The sequence below is a fragment of the Apis dorsata genome, unplaced genomic scaffold (genome assembly GCF_000469605.1).
Source record: "Apis dorsata unplaced genomic scaffold, Apis dorsata 1.3 scaffold_191, whole genome shotgun sequence".
In the NCBI taxonomy this organism is placed as follows: Eukaryota; Metazoa; Arthropoda; class Insecta; order Hymenoptera; family Apidae; genus Apis; species Apis dorsata.
This window is the reverse complement of record NW_006263476.1, coordinates 128,754-148,107: the sequence shown is the minus strand read 5'-3', so window position 1 is coordinate 148,107 and position 19,354 is coordinate 128,754. Positions and strand designations below refer to the sequence as shown.

Below are 19,354 nucleotides of genomic sequence, written 5' to 3'. Positions count from 1 at the left end.
AAAAAAAAAAAAAAAAAAAAAAAAAAAACAAAAGATGAAAACAAAAGGAGAAAAATTGGCAAGTAACATATCAAGAAGTTCCCTTGCAAGCAAATTTTTTACTTTACAAGTTGGAAAGTATAATTAATTTACTAAACCACGGGTTGATGCCAAACAATTTTTCCACTGAGACAACCAGACACGAGCAAACAATGCCTTGGAGAAAATTTTGTACTGACTACGATGCCAGAGTGACTAACATTTGTCACTAATTCGTGCAACTGTACAGACTCGTTATAGGGAGGAACGCAATTAGATAATTCTGAACAGTCCTTAGAAAATGCTAATAATCGTATACCATAACCGAACGGTGAACATATTAATCGGCCATCGGCAGAGAAACATAATTCTTTGATATAACCGGAACCTACGTTAGGTTCTTCTATGTAATGCGTTAATCTAGGTGTATTTTGATGAATCATACGATTTCTCGGAATGGCGTACATCGTTTGTTGGCCTTGTCTATTCCGATTTTGAACTCTAATTCTATCGCCAATTATAACTACCGTATTGTTACTCGATCTAGAAAGCCAATCCCTCTCCCTTCTAAGCCTAGCTTCCCTAATCGCTACGTGTGCTTCCCACACATCTGTTGTACTTACATGTAATTCTATATTACCAGTAGAAAAATTGTCAATCATATTGCGTGGTCTTAAATAATTAAGATGAGAATTTGGTCTCGGTGGCCTGTAATCCTGTCCTGAATCCCTTTCTTGATCACCGGATCCCTCCTCCAATATGCTCTCATCAGCCGCGTAAAGATCAGCTGCATATATGTATCTATCTGCTTGTCTATCGTCTCTATCTGCGCTCACTCGAGAATCGGACGAGCTTGAACTAGTAGAACTAACTTCGATCGCACCGAAATTCGTTCTTGTCGCATTTCTATCTAAGCGCGAATTTCTCGATTGCGATCGTGATGCCCTACGTGACGCCACTTGCCAGTTTCTCGAGGTTCTAATTGACTGCGCGTTATCCGATAATCCGGCAGCGTTCGATCTTGTTGAATCTGAGGTTGTATGAATTACTCTAACGCGATTATTTGGACTTTCTATTAAAAAAGAAGAAGTTATACCCGAACGAGAAGGCTGAGGTTGTTGAAAATCCTCGAACTCCTCTACGGGTACTTCGTTAAACTGAGGAGTTGTTTCCTCTCCTTCTTTCGCCTGCTCCGCTATACTGGATACATCACGCTCTTGTATATCATGAATACAGGTCCACTAAAACAAAGAATATAATAAAAAATAACATAAAAATGAGGTAAATCATACATAATTGTATGTTGACTTACCTCAGATTTTTCCCCATTACTAACGTTCCTAGATAAAGCACACCATCCCTGTGGATGTACTTGCAAACTCGATATTATTTCGGCATCATCGCCAACAGGGAAATCGGTTAAAAACTCTACTCGATTATGAGTACGAGAATGAGAAAATAGATGGGTGAAACTTGCCACGTTTGGTATCGTAGTTTGAGACGATTGCATTAACCGATACATATTTGGCTGGAATAAAAATCAATTGTTATTTTATAAAGAATAAATACAAGATACAATATGACGAATGTATTAAAAATAAAACGTACTCTAAATCCTGCCAAGTCTTGACTTAAAGAGCTTAACTTAAGATTATGTATAATGATGAGGTATCCAGAAGTAGTACTTATTAACATTTTACTGGCATCTGGACTAAGTCTAGTGCGCATCAATCCATTTGTATGGAACACACGTGTATAAAGAATACTATTCTCTGTAAAACTATTTATGTCCCAAGTGTATATGCTACCATCAAAACCACTGGTCAATAATAAACTATCTTTGGGACTATATTCTATATTTTTCACCCAATTTGAATGACCTTGAAGTGTCCTTATTCTTTGCTTTAAATTTCTAGCATCCCAAAGAGCTACTGTACTATCATCTGAACATGTTGCAAACATACGTTGATCCAAGAATCTATTGTACAAAAAAAAAATTATTATTATCAGGTATGTATTATCTTGTTATCAGTATCAATTTAAAAAAATAAATATATGTACCTAACACAATTAACACAATCATGATGAGCATTATCAATCGTGTGGATTAAATTCCTTCTCAAGGGATCAAACATTAAAATACTTTTTTTTTCACATGCTGCCAATAGGAGAGAGCTGTAAGATAAGAAAAAATATAACGTCATTATTATTAAAAATATGTGATGATTCTATTGAAATCAAAATGTCTTTAATATACGTATATCTACCCATCTGGAGAATATTCAAGATTAAAAACTCCACCGTGCGCAGCAGCTGCAGATAATGCATGATCCCAAGAAGTTACTGGTTTCATAGACGAATAAAGGGTTTTATGAAAACAGTCGGCATGTCCCAATGGGAACTTTATACCCAATTCGCGTTGCCTTAACCAGAGGCTATTTGCTTGTCTGGTTCTTATTTTAGGCATTTCAGCCAGGTTTATATTTCACCAACATTCAACTAAATATATTTAGCGACTCAAGAAAAAACGTAATAAACAAAACTTAGAAGTATTTAATTAAAAGTATTTAATTCGAATTCCAACTTCACAAATTCAGTTTATATCTCTTTTTTATATTATACAGTGTAAATGATCAACGTTGGTATCCTCTCGAAATTGATCGATGAAAATTATTGATTCTCTCTCTGATAAAAGACACAGCATTAATGTCGTTTTCTCGAAATTTTTACGAGATCGTATAATACTGAAGTAATGATAAGGTTAAGTGCGAGATGCCACTAGCGGGCAGTATTACACGTGACTCTTGACAGACGCCTTCACGTTTCTTTCAATTGACGATCTTTAACAAAGCCGAGAATGGAATAAGTAACTGATCAAAGTGTCACACTTATGTGCAATGTCAAACTTTAATAGAATTTAAAGAAATTTTTAAACACCTGACACAACATGGATCAACGCCATCTTTACTTTGACATACAACGTCGTACATTGAGAATCGACAAAAACTCGAGCGCGAGTCTCGAACAAGATTCTCATCGTGTGTACGCTTTTAGGTAAACTAAACGAATAAATACTTTGTTTCATCGAAAATCTACCATTCCTTTTCTCTTCTATTTCCACGTTATCATAAGAATTTGTACAAGTATGAGTAACTGAAGTTGTTGTTCACTATTAGAAAACCAGTCTTACAACTATAAATATGGCATGGAATATCTTAATTAACATGTAAGTGATACTAATTTACTATATTGAATGTACATAGAAATGTACATCTTGTTTCTGTACATATTTGATCGATAATAATATATACAATTTTTTTATGAGCTTAAACTAATGTACTTACATTAACACAAGAATAACTACGTAGTGAATAAAAAAAAGATCATTAAAAGATATAAAAAAATATCATACATAATATACATATATAATATACATATTGTTTTGTTTTTTATTTTTTTTATTTTTTATTTTTATTTTTTTATATATAATCTCAACATAGAATATACATATTTTAATAGATAATTTTCATTCCTCGTTATATGAAATCAATGTCTTGTTAAATTCGAGACTACTATTATTTAAGTGCTTCTCGGTCCATTCATCAAATCTTTGAGATAATTTTTCAGACATGTAATTTTTCCAATCACCGACTTTGCCCTTTCTTATAAATTTCTCATTTTCGGGCAAATCTTTCAATGGTAAAATCTGTTCCAAATTTGTGGCGGGATTAGCAGCCATCTTTGAAAATTTTAAATGCTCGCTAAGATCAGCAATTTGTTCGTCTGTCACAGTTTTTCCCATAAATTTTGCTGTCCTTCTAATCATTTCTTTTTGATTCTGAAAAGGAAAATCATTATTTAAAATGTATTCTTTTTTTATATTATAAATATATTCTTATTTACCTTTTTCATTTCCTCATAAGTTAAAAATAATACATTTTCTTGGTCTTTTATTTCCCAAAATTGTAAAACGTGATTCCAAAATGGACTTATCGGTGCTTAAATTAAAAATAATTTTTTTAATAAGTTTTTTAATATATAAATATTTTGATCAATATGTAGACACTATGTTGTATGGTCACATACCACTGTCTTCTAAAAATAACTCAGCAAAATCCTCGAAGCTTCCCGTCATGCTATGAAATTTTTTACAATAATGATAAAAGCTAACACATGTATCTTTTGGATTCCTGGTAACATAAATAATCTGAAACATTCGTAATATCGATGTTACAATTATATTAGTTTTTTCATAGTATGCTTTTATTCTTTCACAATCCTAACAGAATAAAAAGTTTAATTAAATACTTTTGGTTTTTTTGTATGAATTTGTTGCGGCAAAAATTCAAAAGGGAGATGAGACTTTATATATCTAGGTCGTGACATTTTCATAACATTTTCAACAGAATCACCCATTTTCACAAATAAATCTACCCAGTTCCCTGTGACCATCAACGCCGATGCTCTAAATCGATAAAAATTATTTATGTAAAAAATTGTATTGCGTGATTTATATTATTTTTTATACTAAAACTTACTCGAGCAACGGATTACGTATAATTGTTAAAATTTCGGCATTTTTATAATCAAAGTTTTTTCCGATACACCATACCATTTCTTGCGCCCAATGACTGCCTATTCATAAAGAAAAATATTTTAATTTAAAAATAAATAAGATAAACTTTAATCAATTTTTTACCAGTTCGTGGATATGAGACCATCCATACATCATCCTCATAAACTTCCATATCTCTGATTTTCATTCCATAGAAAACGAATTGAGGCGGTAATAAACAATGCGTTGCATTCTTTTCTACTTTTAAAAAACTAGGTCTCACCCCAAACATCTTATCCAATTTTTCTCCTACATCACTCTCGATAGTGCTAAAAGTAAAGGGTTTTTTATCCACTGCAAATAATATATTTTATTTATAATAACAGAATCATAAAATCATTTATTAAAATTTATGTAAACAACTTACTTGTAAAAATATTTCGTTAAAAGAATTCATACACTGTCACGAAATTGCACGTACACTGCTACGAGATACCAATGCTCCTACGGTTTAAAACGAAATGAGAATGTTCATGAGTTTGTTGGAATCTTTTCAAGTCCAGTTTTTTCTTTTTTTTCACTTACAACAACTTTCGAATCTCTGATATTTCCTCCTTCCTCCTTGTAATTGATGTAATATTTATGTTGAATAGTAAATATTTATTGTAAAGAAATCAATAAAAAATAAATTATTTTATCTTTGAATATTAATTTGAGAAAAAATATTAAATTTTATTTGCGTCTATCGTTTTATTTAGAATATCTTTATATTTTAAAAAAGAAAATTAATGAATTTCATTTAAGTTATCTTTGGATCTTTAAAAAATATACATTATTAATAAAAGTAGCAATAATGATATAAAATTTGGTGATGTAAAAAATAATTTCAACTTTCTCGAAGATTTCACTTTGAGAGAAAGTTAACATGCTCTAACTATATGTGTCACGATATAGATCTCGAAAAATATAAATATATAAATATATAGTCCTCAATTTGAATATTTTATAGAAGTTGTTCTATGTAATTTAAGAAGATTGTTTGATTTCATTTGACTTTAATCTTTCAACATTATGAAATTAAGGTCAAAGTCAAGATCAATTTAACGACATGTAGTCTTCATATAGTCACATGATCTTCATATGATCTTGAGTATGAAAAATTTAGAATGTTTGAGAATTTTATAAAATGTTTTCAAGGATGCAAGAAATACTTTATTAGATATTAAAATAATAATACATAAAATGTAAATATAATTTATAAATGTTATTTATTAATAAATAATTACAATATAATTGCACATATTTAAATACATTGTTTATTCATTTTTAACGTAAAAATTAACGTTCCATCTAACATGTCATAATAAAATTCATTCTTCTTCTATAAAATCAGTCATTTTATTAAAAAGAATATATTATCCTGAATAACTTATAACTATTTTTATAAAAAGTGAAAAAACACAGCCGTTATTCCTATAATTAGCGATAATTGTCGAACAACAGCGTTACTTGATGAATAACTATCCACTATATGTATTTTCCAGCCCATGTTCGCATGGGTAAATGAATTATAATAAACAATGTCTGGCCACGTGGAATTCGGTGTAATTTCTAAATTTCCACCTTCTCCTGCAAAAAATTATATCAATTGAAGAAAAAAAAATTTTTTTTCAAAGAAAACAAGAAGAAAAAACTGTATACACCATTTTACCTGGCTCACATGTATTTATTAATGTTCTATTGAATTGTTTGAATGTTACAAAATCATCATCTCGTCTTCTATCTCGTCCATTGTGTTTGCTCAAGCAAAGTGGGCCAACTAGAAACAATAAATTAATTTTGTAATTGTTTCTTTTTCTCTTATATATCTAATAAATTCCATATATTTCATAAACCTGCGGTTGGTCTCGGCTGTCCTCTTCTTGTAAATTCAACTCCAGCCAAAACTCTAATATTACTTTGTGCCGCATCGCTAAGCTTATCATATCCACCGTGTAATTCATCAGTTATAATCAACGGGTGATATAAATTCGAGCTGTGAGGATTATTACCGCCGAAAACACGAAAATTATAAGTCAATCCACGACGTAGATATAATTCAGGTACCAATCGACCTTCGATGTACCATGCCAAACCTGTGGATGGTTGTCCTAAGAAACAGCTGAATTATTATGTTACTACTTAATATTAAATATTAATAAATACCAATATCGTATATTTATATCTTTTTATAAAACCTGTAATTCCTTGATAACCCTTTTTGCCTCCGGATGGACCGATCGTTGCTTTGAACGTTCGAATACTTCTGCCATATATTTTTACTTTTTCCCAAGGTACTCTGAAGAGAATAAGAAATTATTCGATCATATTAAAATAATTAATATAATTAAAAATCACAAATATTATACTTACACTAATTGCTCATTATTTTCCGTAAAATCCATGCACGCATCCTCAGGTTCTTTACGAGCCAATTCTAATTTCAAATCATTTTTCAGATATAAATCGTGGAATGTCGGCTCTCTATTTTCATTCAATCTTCCTAAGGCCCATACCACGTAAACAGATCGATCAGTTGGATATTCTTTGTCTCCTGGATCAGCTATAACATAATGCATCCCATATAATTCAATCTCTTCCTTTTTATTTTAAATGGAAACTTACATGAGTTAAGGGTACGTCTGTAATTTATAACAGTAATTCCATTTTCTTTAAATGCAGTGTGCAACTGATTGTTATCCAAACCACCAAATAATTCGTCTCTACAAACTCCCTTGTATTGACCAAGAACTTTTCCACACTGTTTTCAAGATAGAAAATGAATTATTTTTTAACAACGAACCCATAAATTACGCAAACATAATTACGTTCTTTGCATTTACATACTGGTGCTTTGGCAGTGATGTTGTAATCTACCACGTAGCCTCTAATACTATCTAAATAAGCAACTGCAACATCCGCACCTTCCATTTGGCTAGATGTTTCAGATCCAGATAGACCGAACGCCATATATTCATTCTCACCTGAGAATCGTTATATTATTAATACGAGAAGATCGAACAATTATCTAGTCACGTTTACCTATGTCTCCTGCTAATTGGATAGTGATCTGTGGACCAAATATTTCCCAGCTAACTTGAAATCGTTTGTGAAGTTGAATACAATTTGGCAAACTGTTTGTGTGCTTGATCACCTATACTTTGAGAGATGGATTATTGATATTTTTATTTCTATCGATTGGATAATACAAAATTGAAAGAATATATTACTTTTACTAACGAAGGAGGCACGTTTAATTCCTTTGGAATTATTACAGAGCCAAAATTTGACGCAGTTTCCACGTCGAAAATGCTTAACCAATTGATATTGAAAATTGTCATATCTCCAGGTAATTGAATGATCACATCTTCACCCCTATAAGCGTGTAGTGAATCTAAACTAAAAAAAAGAATAAATTAAGATCGGAATATCAATTCAATGGAAAGTTTTGGCTATACTTACTAGCCATATTCATCGGGAACTTTTGTTCCTCTTGTAGAAGGTTGTGGGCCATCTCCTACCCAGAAATACGTATCTTTTCCTTCTCCATTGTATTTAAAGTTTGGTATTTTGATAGTTTTCGAATCTATAATTTCAATTGGCTCTGAAGATACTTCATGAGAGTATTTTTTTAATTGAGAAATCGTCGCTGGTGCTGGTGCACGAAATTCATCGGGAAAAATCACATCGCCGAATACATTCTATATAAAATATTTTCACAAGTCAATTATATATCAAAATGATATCAATATTAATATTTAAAAATATCAAATGATACCTGACTTCCTAAATCGTATATCGCAAACCATTTTATATCTGCTATCGTTTTACCATCTGGCAAATTAAGTGTGAGATTTTTATTGAAATATTTATCGAGGACATTTGTTCTAAAATAAAAATACGTCTTTATAAAAATCTCGTTGTATTTTTACATTAATCTTTTTTAAATTAAATCATTACTGACTTGCCCCATTCATCAGGCACGATAAAACCGTGTGGACCAGCTCGCGTGGATGCACCAGCGAAGAAAAATGTATCAGCTCCGTTACCATCGTATTTAAAATTAATCAGCAATAGCGTATTCTCGTCGACGGCATAAACTTCACCGGAAACTTCATGATGATACGTATTTAGTTTTCCAATGCATTTGCCTTTATATTCGTCACCGTCTAATCGATCGTATTCTGTTGATTTCATTTCATCGTGAGTCACTTAAAAATTCTTTGTTTGAAATCACAATTGCAAGAGGAAATGAGAGAAATGGAATCTCAGAATAATAATTATATTTTTATCTTTGTTTTCATATTTTAACTTATAGCATATTCATTTAAATGAGTTAATGATTTATTAACGCATCAAATATTTGTCAATTAAACTTATCAAATATCAACTTATCAAATATTCGATGAAAAAATAAAAGCTATATTTGGAAACATCGATACTTGATCAAGAAATGTCAATTGTTTATTTACATTTATTGTTTAGAATACTTTTAATCGATTATTTTTAATATTTTTTACACAATTGTAATAATTTAAAAGACATACCGGAACAGCCATAGACAGAACATATCACGCATGTCAAAATTATCACAAAGACATGTGCCTTTGTGTCTTTCATCCATCTCCTTGTAACATCTGCCATCACTTCATCTTCCTTGAATTGTCATATATGTCTTGCACCTTATTCTTGCACGATTTTATTATTGTTAAAATTTATGAAATAAAAAATGGTTTGATCTCAAGTTAGATGACAAAGCCTCGAGAAAAGAGAGAAAGGCACGCAGTCACTGTAATGGACGCTGTTCCAAGCAGCCGTCTTTTAGAAAGTAGACTTCTATACAGAGTATACTATGGTCAGTATACTGTACTCCAGCTACCTTGGCACGTGGTCTCGAAGAGAAAGTATGCATGTTTTGGAGATACCTTGAATATATATACCTACGAATGGTATATTAGATTCTGCTGGATTGTCAAAAGAGGTGTCACTGAACTTTCATATGTGAATACTCATTGATATTGAATGCACGTCAAAGAATGACTGAAGATGAAAGAAAGGAAGGAAGTCGATATAAATAATTGTATAAACGTACAATTGATTATTGAATAAATAAATATAAAATATACACTGTATATTTAAATGAAACACAGGTGTATGATGTTTGATCGATTTCGAGAGTTGGCCTAAAAGTATAACATAAGTACTCACAAACTGAAATATTGTAATGTCAAACACGAAATTTAATTATGAAAAAAATGGTAAGATAATCTCGAATATTAAAATATTTCTTAACTACTTACGTTTACGTATTAACAATTTACGTTTCACAGATTCGATCGAGGAACAATTTATGTGGCTTCTTAGATTTGCTACTGTCAAAAAGATTAAAGATTTTCTAACTAAAATGTAAGCAGGTATACGAACATATACACCTTCGATTTAATTATAAATGTAATTATAATTGTAGACCAACGATAGATCTACATTATCCCACACCAAATTTGAGAACTCCTATAACGTCAGCCATTGATCGCGGTGATCCGCAAATTTTGTCGTTTTTATTAGAGAAAAACTCGACAAATTTAGATGGTACGGTTACTCAACCTTGGGGCAGAACTGCTCTTATGTACGCCTCTTTCGTTTCGAGAAATCCAGAAATCTTGCAGATTTTATTGAAGAAAGGTGCAGATCCTCAAAAAATGGATATGTAAGGCGCAATTGTTATAATTTAAATGTGATTTTATTCAATCAACATATACTTATAGTAGAGGCTGGGCTTGTCTTCAGTATGCAATCGTGGGAGAACGACCGAAGAACGTCACATTTCTTTTAGATGCTGGCGTTTGTATAAATCAGAGAGATGTACAGGGACGAACACCGCTTATGATCTCAGGTAAGAAAATGAAAAGGAATAAAAATGAAAAAATGCAAAATCGGATGGAGTATTTATTAAGGATATTTTTTTTTTTTTTGTCAAGTGTACCGTTCCAATTTAGATATTCTTTCGATTTTGTTGAATCGTGGAGCTGACGTCAATACGCAAGATGACATGGGATTTACCGCCCTTCAAATAGCAATTTTATGCAGAAAAAGAGATGCAGCGATTATGTTGATCGAAAGAGGAAGCGATATGAGCGTTGTTACATCTTTGACCAAAGCTTCAATTGGTGAACTTTGTAGAACCTGTATGCCAAAAATTCTTCGATGTCTCGAACCAGAAACAAGAACATTACAGTAATTTCTATTGTCTTATTAGATATTAAAATCGATAAAATCTTTTTTTTTTTTTATTTAATTTTATTACATCATGATAATTATATCAAGTTTCCAAGGATGTCGGTGGAAATTTATTGTACAATATCGTTCAAAAGAAAAGATTTTGCGTGGAAAATTTTTCTTTCGTCAATTTATCGAATTTCTCGATCACGCTATCGGGCATTTCTTCTTTCCACTGATCAACTTTACCATTTCGAATAAATTCACCATCGACATTGATCAATTTCATCTGTTTATTCAATATTATATGTTCCTCATAATTCACTGCAGGATTTGATTTCATACTGTTGAAACTCAAATGTTGCGCCAACGCTCCTACTTGATCATTAGTTAAAATTTTATCAAGAAACGCAGCCATTTTTTTTATCACCGTAGGCAGATCCTACATTTGACAAAAGAAACTTTCATCATATCTTTTATGTATGAATATTTAAGATCACTTACAGATTTGAGAATATTTAATATTACTTACAGATTTCATCTCTTCGTATTTCAAAAATAAAATATTTGGATCGATTCTCCTCTTCCAGAAATCAAGTATGTGATCCCAATATGGAGCAAAGCTCACTAAGAAGATAATAATAAGAAAATAATAATAAAATTAATATTAATAATTTCAACAACACACGTGTACATACGTTTATTTCCTAAAAAAAGGCGACAGAAATCGTGAAAATCACCACGATACCCCTCCATTAATCTAGTGTGGTAATAAAAAGAAACACAAGTATCTTTTGGATTCCTGCTAATATAAATAATTTTCGCCTTTTTCTCGCCCGTTCGAAGTTGACGTGGAAGTAAGGGAAAAGGAAAATGAGTTTTGATAAATCTTGGAGAAGGTAAATTTTTTATATACGCCACACTATCCAAGATTAACGGAGAGGGCTCAATTTCCGGATGACGTCGTATAATAGTGGTGTAATCGAAAAGTATGGAGTACCTGATCAAATAAATAATTCTTACTCCGATATTCTTCCTTTCTAAAATATTAAACTTTATTAACTTACTCTAAAAAAGGAAATCTTTCGGACAAGCGAACTTTTGCTCTTTCAAAATCCAGGTCATTTGCTATACACCAAATCATTTCTTGTGTCCATGTTGTTCCTGATTATGTAACATTTATAAAATGATTACAATTATGTAAAATAAAAAGTATATAACATTTGATATTTTTTTTCTCTTAATAAAATTGATAAAAAGGTGATACCAGTTTTAGGAAAAGAACAAATCCAAACATCATCATCTCTTATTTCGAAATTTTCAATTATTTGTGCGAAATCCTCATATTTTTTTGGCAAACAAACACCTTGTACGGTGGTATATTCTTTGCGAAATTCAGTAGTAAATTTGTCTTTCAAAATTTGGTCCAAATCATTTCCAATTTGGAGAGCCATCATTTAAATTTATGCATATATCAAAAGTCTAATAACTTATATATCTTATTTGCCAGTCTCTAAAGATAAAGAGAAAATTGACTATCTTGAAATCCGTGAATGTCCTTATATAGAACAACTGGTAATTAAGAAAAACGAACTAATATCGTTGAATGGTTTTTGTTTCAATGTTATTTTACTGAAACAAGGTTACTACCGGATCTTATACAACTTTTTCTTTCAACCGATTATTCTTCTCGAACATTCATTTGTTCTTTGAAATGGAAATCATTTTTCAAATAAACTTGTTTAATGCCTTGACATACATTGATATTTAGAAAATTTATATATTATTTTAAACTCTAAGATCTTTGAAACGAAAAAAGACGACAGGATCATCTTTTCGTATATTTTCCAATTATTATTTAATTTAATAAAATATTATTATGATCAATGGTAAATTTTCGATTGAGTATATATAAGAAATATATTATATAATTTTAATTATTAGATATGCGATGAAAAGAATACCTAATTTGATTGCTCAAAAATTAATACAAAAAATTAATATCTTAATATAATGTTTAATATCTTCATATTTCAATTAATTAGATAAATTATATAAATATAAACTGATATGAATGGAAGAAAATAAATCAATTTTCTTCTTCTATATTTCATACTTTTAGAATTTAGTAACCAAGGATATTAAATGAATGATAAAAAAATAGAATGTTAAAAGAGAAATCGTGTTGCAGATGTGAATAAAAAAAAGACAATTATTAAGAAGGAAAGAAAAATGGAACGTTAAAAGAGAAATCAGTCGAGTTGCATATATTTGGATAAAAAGTAAACAATTTTTTGAAGTCGAGTATGCATATCGCATATATGCATAAAGATATATAAGAATAAAATAACGAAGAAACTATTGTTTCAAGGATTCACTTTATCTTTATTAACCAAATGAGTATAATCGTCGTACAAAATGGTAAAATATTAAAGGTAAAAATCCAAGAGATTATATTATCTAAGTCTTATGTATAGCAAAGAATTGTGTACTGTAATTCAGGTACTAATAACTACTTTCATCATCTTAAAGCATTTCAATTTTCCACGAACAAGCGATGTATTTCCAAATGAACGCTTTTTCGACGCAGCAGTTTTCGAAACATTTTACTATTAAAATATAAAATCTCAATGTTGTGAAGTTCCCTATTGTTTCACGTGATAATGAAAATTATTATTGCATTATCATGTCAGATTTAACATATGTGCACCGGTTGTTTACTTTTAGTATGAAAATATCTTGGCAAGACAAAGATCCTTAAATTCAATATTAAATATCATAAATTCTAGGCACAAATATGTAGAACAACGCATTAAATATCTTAATCATGATGCGTGTCAAAGATTCTTGGATCTAAATTACTTGGATCTAATTACGTTATCATTCTGTGAACGTGTTACACGCAAACTTTCTTATACATTCATGCACATCTTAAAATCATTAATTTTAAAAACACGTCTTTGATTAAAAAGTAACACAATGTTAGTACGTATTATGCAGTATTGAAAGTAGAGAAAAGTAATACTCAAGAAGAAGATTCTGAAAACAAAAATCTTTAATAATCCTTTCAGGTTGAAAGGTAAAATAATTTGTACGTTCTTCTATTGTCTGTACAATTGTACAATGTGTACAATCTGTACAATCAGACTGCTAATTGATATTTAAACTATGCACACGCAAACATTTCTTTAACATTACAAGTTGGATATAACGCTAACACTTTGAGACAGATCTACTTGGCCCCTCAATACCTTCTGCTGTAATTTCTTACAAAAAATTTTGGCCATAAGTTTATTACGTCGCGCCTCTTCTTGCTTTTCCCGTTGCAGTCGTTTATACCGCACTTCATTCAAACGAAGATACCGTTTCCGCAATCTTTCCCTCATCTGTTCGTTGCTCATTTTCTTCTGTGGAACTGTATATAAAACGATTAGAAATACGAAAGAATATAAGAAGAATATATATATAATAAAAATGTTGATAAAGTAAATAATTTTATTAAAACTGAAATAAAATCTTTACCTGGTTTAGAAGAAGTTTTCGTCGATTTTATAACATTCGACGTACTAGCCATAGCCAACAACTGTATTCGTTTTTCTTTCCGCAATTGACGCAAATGAGATATTTCCGACATGTACTGTCGACGCGTTTCCGCATTATTTACAAAATCTGCTTTATTCTTAGACAAATAATCCTAAAAAAATCAAAATATATTAATTAATATCAATAAGTTAACATATTTATTCCAAATACTTACTTGTAAAGTATTTTTTTGCGGAGAATTTTTCTTTGAACTAACTTTTTTAATCATGTTGCAAACACAGCCATCTATTTTATTTTCGTAAATACTACGATTTGATAATGGCACTTTTGGCAACGCACTCAAATTATCATTCTTCTGACCATTCTCTTTAGCGAACGACAATTCATACGCGATCGGTTTCGGATACGTTTGATAACAATTACATTTCTTGACATAAGCTGCACCGCAACGACAACAGTACTTACAATTTCTATCGGAATCACTCGTTTGATTCGCTTCGTCTACATAATTTGGTTTGCCACTGGTGCAGGCTTTGCCATGCGATATTTCCTCGCTAGTTTTTCCCCTATTATTACAAAAACAATCTTTCTCGCATTTGCATTTTACATTGCTTTGTACTTTGTACTGAGCCGTTTCGTTGATTTGTCCATTATTCACCCAATAAGGCCACAATTGAACCGAACAATCTTCCACTTCTCCATGGAAGTGAACTCCGTTGTGTTGAGCTCTCCCATTTGAATGGCAACTACACAACATTTTTGAGTTTTGAACTTCCGGCTCGCGATTATTTTCGCAGAAACAATCGTTTGAACAACCGCACAACTTGATACAATCATTTTGATTCAAGCTCGATGAGTATCCATTATTAATCTGATAATCTTTTGAACTATATTTCATTGGTGCCCGACCTTTCTTCGATTGTTCGTTATCATATTCCGTACAGTTACATTCTTTCGAGTTTCCATCCTCTTTGTCGCGCGCATGGAACATCTTCTTCTGATATTCCTCGCATTTAGAAACGTTGTTGCATTCCATTGTAATTACTGACGAGCTACATTGGCATCCTTTCGACAATATTTTTTTACTCTCACATTTACAATCGCAAGTTTTCAACTTTAAAATGTTTATTTGATTCTTGGTTTCCTTTTGCTTCGATGAACTGGCCTGAACGCAATGATGAGGTATTTCCATCGAGGTGATACTGTTACCGTTCGTCTGATCGGAAAACGTCTGCGAGCTAACTGGACTCTCCTCCTGAAAGTTCTCGATATTTGTGTGCACCTTCTGAACGATCAATCGTTCCTTTTGTTCCTGTGAGCATTGCATGCAAGTAACTAGATTCTGAATGGCATGATGCTTCACGCATTGGCTTATTTGCTCGGTGCATTTGTGATTATTTTGAATCTGCATCGAACTGTGCGCGGGACATTTGACATAATGTACAATTTCCGACTGTATCAAAGCAGGAATTGTAGACGTTTCTTGAGGTATGGTTTGTACACCGATACTGACTAATTTAATCGAGAAATTGTGCAAGTTTGAGACGGACACGATTTCACCACCAGTCTTTGACAAAGCCCCAGTAATATTTGTTGCCGTTTGCGCACAACTGTTTCGCTTTTTAATATGTTGAATAATACTGGTAGATGTGCTGGAATGGTGACACGCTAAATTACAATGAGAAGACCATGGATCTTCTAACGAATTAACTTGTGTATCCGAACAATTGCAATAATCGTTTTTGGACAACTCGTGCGACGATGTTTCCATCGGTTTTCTTTTGAAATTTCCCGATCTCGATTTTTTCGGAGACGTTCGCAATCTATCTGGTCTTCGCGACTCTTCCAATAATTTCTTTAGATTGCACAAGTGGCTGATCTCGTTCGTGATCCAGATCAATTGATTCCTTTTCTCCATTTCAGCATAACTAACTAGCTTCGAATCTGCGGAATCGGAATTGCTATGCTTCTTCATCTCGAATTGCCTTTCGGAAAACGTAGTGAGTAGCCTCCAGTCATCCTGTTCCCCTGTATTGCTCGAACGAATAACATTTCTCCTGTTGTTAACAACCGCGTCCAATAACATTCGATTATGATCAATTGTATTATTCGTCGTAGCTGTTGTCATTGTCGTCGTTCTAGTTGTCGTCATCTTCGAATCTCTTTGCATTTTACACTCTTTCATGCAAAATATGTCCTGCATTTTGTTCCCTTTACGACTTCTTTGCGGGAAGAAGCATTCGGAACTTTCGCTTTTGTCGGTCATAGTATTGCTGCTTCGATGGCAATCATCCGATCTAAGACCCATCCTTGCTTTTCGTCCATCTGTTTCCGTTCTGTCTGTATTTTTATCTATTTTATCACTACTACTTTCCGATGTAACGTTCTTTGCCATACCTTTTCCGCTCCTCGTAGATTTCCCCTGAGCCAACTCCTTCTGCAAATTCCAGTCGACCGAAGAATCGCTGGTATTATGATTTTTCGTTATTGCCTGAAGTATCTCCCTACCGTAAACTTTGCTCCTGGCATCGTCTGGATTCCACGGAACGTTATCTTCTAAATTATGCTCAATTTTATCATCCGTATATTTGGCGGTGATTAATCTCTTAACTACGTGATGTATCAGTCTTTTCTTAATTTCCTTGTCGCATTTATTCGCATCGACCAGACTCTTCAAAATATTCACGCTTCGTTCTAGATCCTTTACCAAGCTATCCGAGTCACCCCATAATTTCTCGTTAATACTGGAGCTGGTATTAGGCAGGGAAGAATGAGATCTTCCCGTCTCTGAAGATGAAATATGGCTACCGCTTCCGTTAGGAACGTTCTCGTATACATGACCAGGAAAATACTCAAAGCTGTTCGCCCTACCTGTTATATTTTCCGTATCAGGCTGTGGTGTTTGCCTAGTCGATTCGTTCTGCGATTGTTCCGAATAATTTTGCTGCGGTTTTATCTCCTTCCTTTCTCCGTTCGTTTCAGCATTTTGCGTTTCATTGGTTTTCTGTTTCCTTGAATTTTGAACTTTGTACGTATCCTTTGGATTCTTCAACATTAATGTCGAACCCTTTTGCAAACTAGTTCCTCTCTTTGGTAACGGTGGCTTCTCTTCCTCGAGAGCCGAAACTTGGACGCCAACGGATTCTTGAGTGTAAGCGTATAAAGTCGTCTGTATAACTTTATCACAAGTGGAAGGTTTATTTACAATAGTAGCGATCGAGGATGAAGAATTAAAAATTAATGGCAACGCAGATTTGCCCTTATCTCTACCGTACAAATTCAACTCGCTTTGACTTCTTTTCAATGGTAATTTAGAGGGTGGTATGAATAACGTGTTCATCGATGTGCTTTTTTTCAAAGGTGAGGTTGGGGGACATATATTTTCTTTGTTCGTATTCTGTTTGTTCGATACTTTTCTTACCTCAGTCGCGAATTTTGCAAAAGGTATCTTAGATGCAAAAGTCGATTTTGGAGTGTCATAGTTGTACTCTTTTTTCGAATACTGCATTAAAATATTTTGGTGTTTGAGATCCTTAGAAAAAAATTTTTCGTTAGATTTTATTCCATTTCCCGATATTATACCGGGTAAATGATTCTTCACAATCGGTGTAATTTCAATTTCGCTTTCCGATCCTGAAGCATTTCCCAACAATGGAGTAGAATTAGCATCAGGAATCATAGAATTAGTCGAATTTGTTTGAACTCCTGCAAGTTTTCCAGAGATTCCTGATTCTGTGGTACCTTCAGGATCCAATCTTAAAGCAGCGGAACAACCTTTAGCTAAAGCCATTCGTTCTATTGTACTTAATTTTTTATCATTTTGTTTATTGTTGGGTATTGTATTAAAATAACCAACATCCGCTCCACTATCCCATTCGAGTGGCTTATGAGAAGCAATACTAGAAGTTGGAGAAGGTATTTTTCTTTCTATAGCTTCTGTTAATATCTCCTGATTTTCATTTTTTTCTTCTAAGATTGTTTCTGATGTATTATGTTTTAAATCAGGTGATGGAGATTTAAGATTTGACAACGGAGTTTGGACATATCTGGATGATGATTCTGTATTTGAAGATTGACCAATAAGAGGTGGTCTCGTCCATCTTCTTCTTTCTCTAGGCACATAAGATTTTAAATTATATTCCTCTCCTATACAATCCTGTCTATTAACCTCTAATTTCGGATTTACTTCATATATGCTATAATAACATTTAACCGCTTCTGGTGATGTACTAGTTGAAGGCAGTGAAAAATATTGATCCAAATTTGCATTTTGAGAATACTTGTGATAATATTCCATCACCTGAGAAGAAAGACTTTTGTTTGTTGTCCCTGATTTGAGTTTTGATTGTGATGTCACAACCTGCAGAGAATGCCATGGTGCTGAACTTGTAGTACAGGTTGGACGTTCAAGTTTATGTATTTCTCTTAAATGCCGAAGATCTTCTGAAGTTTCATATTCTCGCAGATGATCATCACAGTTCGATGCAGAGTCATACTCCATAATCACGAACTATATGTGCTTTGTCATCTTTTATTCTTTTAATACACTGTCATATTTTAACTATAAGCTTTTGTAAAGAACGTTGTTTATAAACATTAAAAAAATTAATCATGTTTTTTAATCAAATCAACATAACTCTTTGAAGTTTATGATGCTACACAGAGGTTAAGACGCTACTATAAACGAATCAATTGTGAGATCGATCTCTAGTTTTGTTGACGTAAAAAATTTTCTAGCACACAATTCAAGAACTATTGTATCAAAAAAGATTATTATAATATTGATCAAACTATATTTTATGTACTTCACGTTTCAATAATAACAAAGTTCTGCAATAAACACTTCGATTATTGTTTACATTTCCCTGAAAATTCAATCGTAAATTAGTGGTTATATTCTGTATTATGCTCCCACTAGGGGATATACTTTACTCGTATAACCAATGTATCATTCGTCCAGCCTACACCAATTACGATTCATGT

The 19,354-nt window shown here is 32.3% G+C and overlaps 5 protein-coding genes across 8 annotated transcripts; 1 reads left to right on the top strand and 4 right to left on the bottom strand.

Annotated features, from left to right (window-relative positions):
* Positions 1-14: 14 nt before the first annotated feature.
* Positions 15-3,004, bottom strand: LOC102674073 (DDB1- and CUL4-associated factor 10). Its single transcript, XM_006614579.2, has 5 exons — positions 2,286-3,004; positions 2,080-2,193; positions 1,627-1,996; positions 1,331-1,546; positions 15-1,259 (listed from the first exon to the last, which is right to left on the bottom strand). Exons 1-5 carry the CDS (start codon positions 2,483-2,485, stop codon positions 132-134), a joined length of 2,028 nt encoding a protein of 675 aa, XP_006614642.1. The 5' UTR covers positions 2,486-3,004; the 3' UTR covers positions 15-131.
* A 153-nt stretch (positions 3,005-3,157) lies between these two features.
* LOC102674342 (ankyrin repeat domain-containing protein 7-like) lies at positions 3,158-10,896 on the top strand. Of its 3 annotated transcripts, none has more exons than XM_031509909.1 (5): positions 3,158-3,244; positions 9,943-10,018; positions 10,080-10,319; positions 10,378-10,505; positions 10,591-10,896. In XM_031509909.1, exons 2-5 carry the CDS (start codon positions 9,963-9,965, stop codon positions 10,848-10,850), a joined length of 684 nt encoding a protein of 227 aa, XP_031365769.1. In that variant the 5' UTR covers positions 3,158-3,244; positions 9,943-9,962; the 3' UTR covers positions 10,851-10,896. The 3 variants fall into 3 exon arrangements, with proteins under 3 accessions (XP_031365769.1, XP_006614645.1, XP_006614644.1); XM_006614582.2 differs by lacking the exon at positions 3,158-3,244 and adding an exon at positions 9,554-9,870 and having other exon boundaries at positions 10,381-10,505; XM_006614581.2 differs by lacking the exon at positions 3,158-3,244 and adding an exon at positions 9,554-9,870.
* On the bottom strand, positions 3,507-5,147 carry LOC102674211 (sulfotransferase 1E1). Its single transcript, XM_006614580.2, has 7 exons — positions 5,001-5,147; positions 4,718-4,927; positions 4,557-4,653; positions 4,327-4,483; positions 4,105-4,225; positions 3,922-4,016; positions 3,507-3,856 (listed from the first exon to the last, which is right to left on the bottom strand). Coding segments are annotated over exons 1-7 (993 nt in total). The 5' UTR covers positions 5,002-5,147; the 3' UTR covers positions 3,507-3,544.
* On the bottom strand, positions 5,972-19,258 carry LOC102674688 (protein Skeletor, isoforms B/C). Of its 2 annotated transcripts, XM_006614584.2 has the most exons (15): positions 14,586-19,258; positions 14,351-14,522; positions 14,067-14,243; positions 8,577-8,766; positions 8,391-8,499; positions 8,075-8,313; positions 7,843-8,011; positions 7,655-7,766; positions 7,460-7,596; positions 7,238-7,373; positions 6,986-7,175; positions 6,811-6,911; positions 6,469-6,723; positions 6,285-6,392; positions 5,972-6,202 (listed from the first exon to the last, which is right to left on the bottom strand). In XM_006614584.2, exons 1-15 carry the CDS (start codon positions 18,870-18,872, stop codon positions 6,015-6,017), a joined length of 6,570 nt encoding a protein of 2,189 aa, XP_006614647.1. In that variant the 5' UTR covers positions 18,873-19,258; the 3' UTR covers positions 5,972-6,014. The 2 variants fall into 2 exon arrangements, with proteins under 2 accessions (XP_006614647.1, XP_031365767.1); XM_031509907.1 differs by lacking the exons at positions 14,067-14,243; positions 14,351-14,522; positions 14,586-19,258 and adding an exon at positions 9,160-9,456 and having other exon boundaries at positions 5,973-6,202; positions 8,577-8,796.
* On the bottom strand, positions 10,897-12,557 carry LOC102674570 (sulfotransferase 4A1-like). Its single transcript, XM_006614583.2, has 5 exons — positions 12,096-12,557; positions 11,896-11,992; positions 11,527-11,828; positions 11,361-11,455; positions 10,897-11,270 (listed from the first exon to the last, which is right to left on the bottom strand). Exons 1-5 carry the CDS (start codon positions 12,283-12,285, stop codon positions 10,977-10,979), a joined length of 978 nt encoding a protein of 325 aa, XP_006614646.1. The 5' UTR covers positions 12,286-12,557; the 3' UTR covers positions 10,897-10,976.
* Positions 19,259-19,354: the final 96 nt, after the last annotated feature.

What these genes read in the sequence shown, in the direction of transcription:
- LOC102674073 (XM_006614579.2), bottom strand. Translation starts at nt 2,485, where the DNA reads ATGCCTAAAATAAGAACCAGACAAGCAAATAGCCTCTGGTTAAGGCAA. An exon ending in CTTGAATATTCTCCAGATGG is followed by an intron (nt 2,194 to 2,285) that starts GTAGATATACGT and finishes CTTATCTTACAG; the next exon opens with CTCTCTCCTATTGGCAGCAT. An exon ending in AAGACTTGGCAGGATTTAGA is followed by an intron (nt 1,547 to 1,626) that starts GTACGTTTTATT and finishes TTTTTATTCCAG; the next exon opens with CCAAATATGTATCGGTTAAT.
- LOC102674211 (XM_006614580.2), bottom strand. An exon ending in ATACGTAATCCGTTGCTCGA is followed by an intron (nt 4,484 to 4,556) that starts GTAAGTTTTAGT and finishes TTATCGATTTAG; the next exon opens with AGCATCGGCGTTGATGGTCA. An exon ending in CTTATGAGGAAATGAAAAAG is followed by an intron (nt 3,857 to 3,921) that starts GTAAATAAGAAT and finishes TTTCCTTTTCAG; the next exon opens with AATCAAAAAGAAATGATTAG.
- LOC102674342 (XM_006614581.2), top strand. Translation starts at nt 9,837, where the DNA reads ATGTCAAACACGAAATTTAATTATGAAAAAAATG. An exon ending in GATCCTCAAAAAATGGATAT is followed by an intron (nt 10,320 to 10,377) that starts GTAAGGCGCAAT and finishes ATATACTTATAG; the next exon opens with TAGAGGCTGGGCTTGTCTTC. An exon ending in AACACCGCTTATGATCTCAG is followed by an intron (nt 10,506 to 10,590) that starts GTAAGAAAATGA and finishes TTTTTTGTCAAG; the next exon opens with TGTACCGTTCCAATTTAGAT.
- LOC102674570 (XM_006614583.2), bottom strand. Translation starts at nt 12,285, where the DNA reads ATGATGGCTCTCCAAATTGGAAATGATTTGGACCAAATTTTGAAAGAC. An exon ending in TTGTTCTTTTCCTAAAACTG is followed by an intron (nt 11,993 to 12,095) that starts GTATCACCTTTT and finishes TTACATAATCAG; the next exon opens with GAACAACATGGACACAAGAA. An exon ending in GAAAGATTTCCTTTTTTAGA is followed by an intron (nt 11,829 to 11,895) that starts GTAAGTTAATAA and finishes TTATTTGATCAG; the next exon opens with GTACTCCATACTTTTCGATT.
- LOC102674688 (XM_006614584.2), bottom strand. Translation starts at nt 18,872, where the DNA reads ATGGAGTATGACTCTGCATCGAACTGTGATGATCATCTGCGAGAATAT. An exon ending in TATACGATTTAGGAAGTCAG is followed by an intron (nt 8,314 to 8,390) that starts GTATCATTTGAT and finishes TATTTTATATAG; the next exon opens with AATGTATTCGGCGATGTGAT. An exon ending in TGCCTCCTTCGTTAGTAAAA is followed by an intron (nt 7,767 to 7,842) that starts GTAATATATTCT and finishes CTCAAAGTATAG; the next exon opens with GTGATCAAGCACACAAACAG.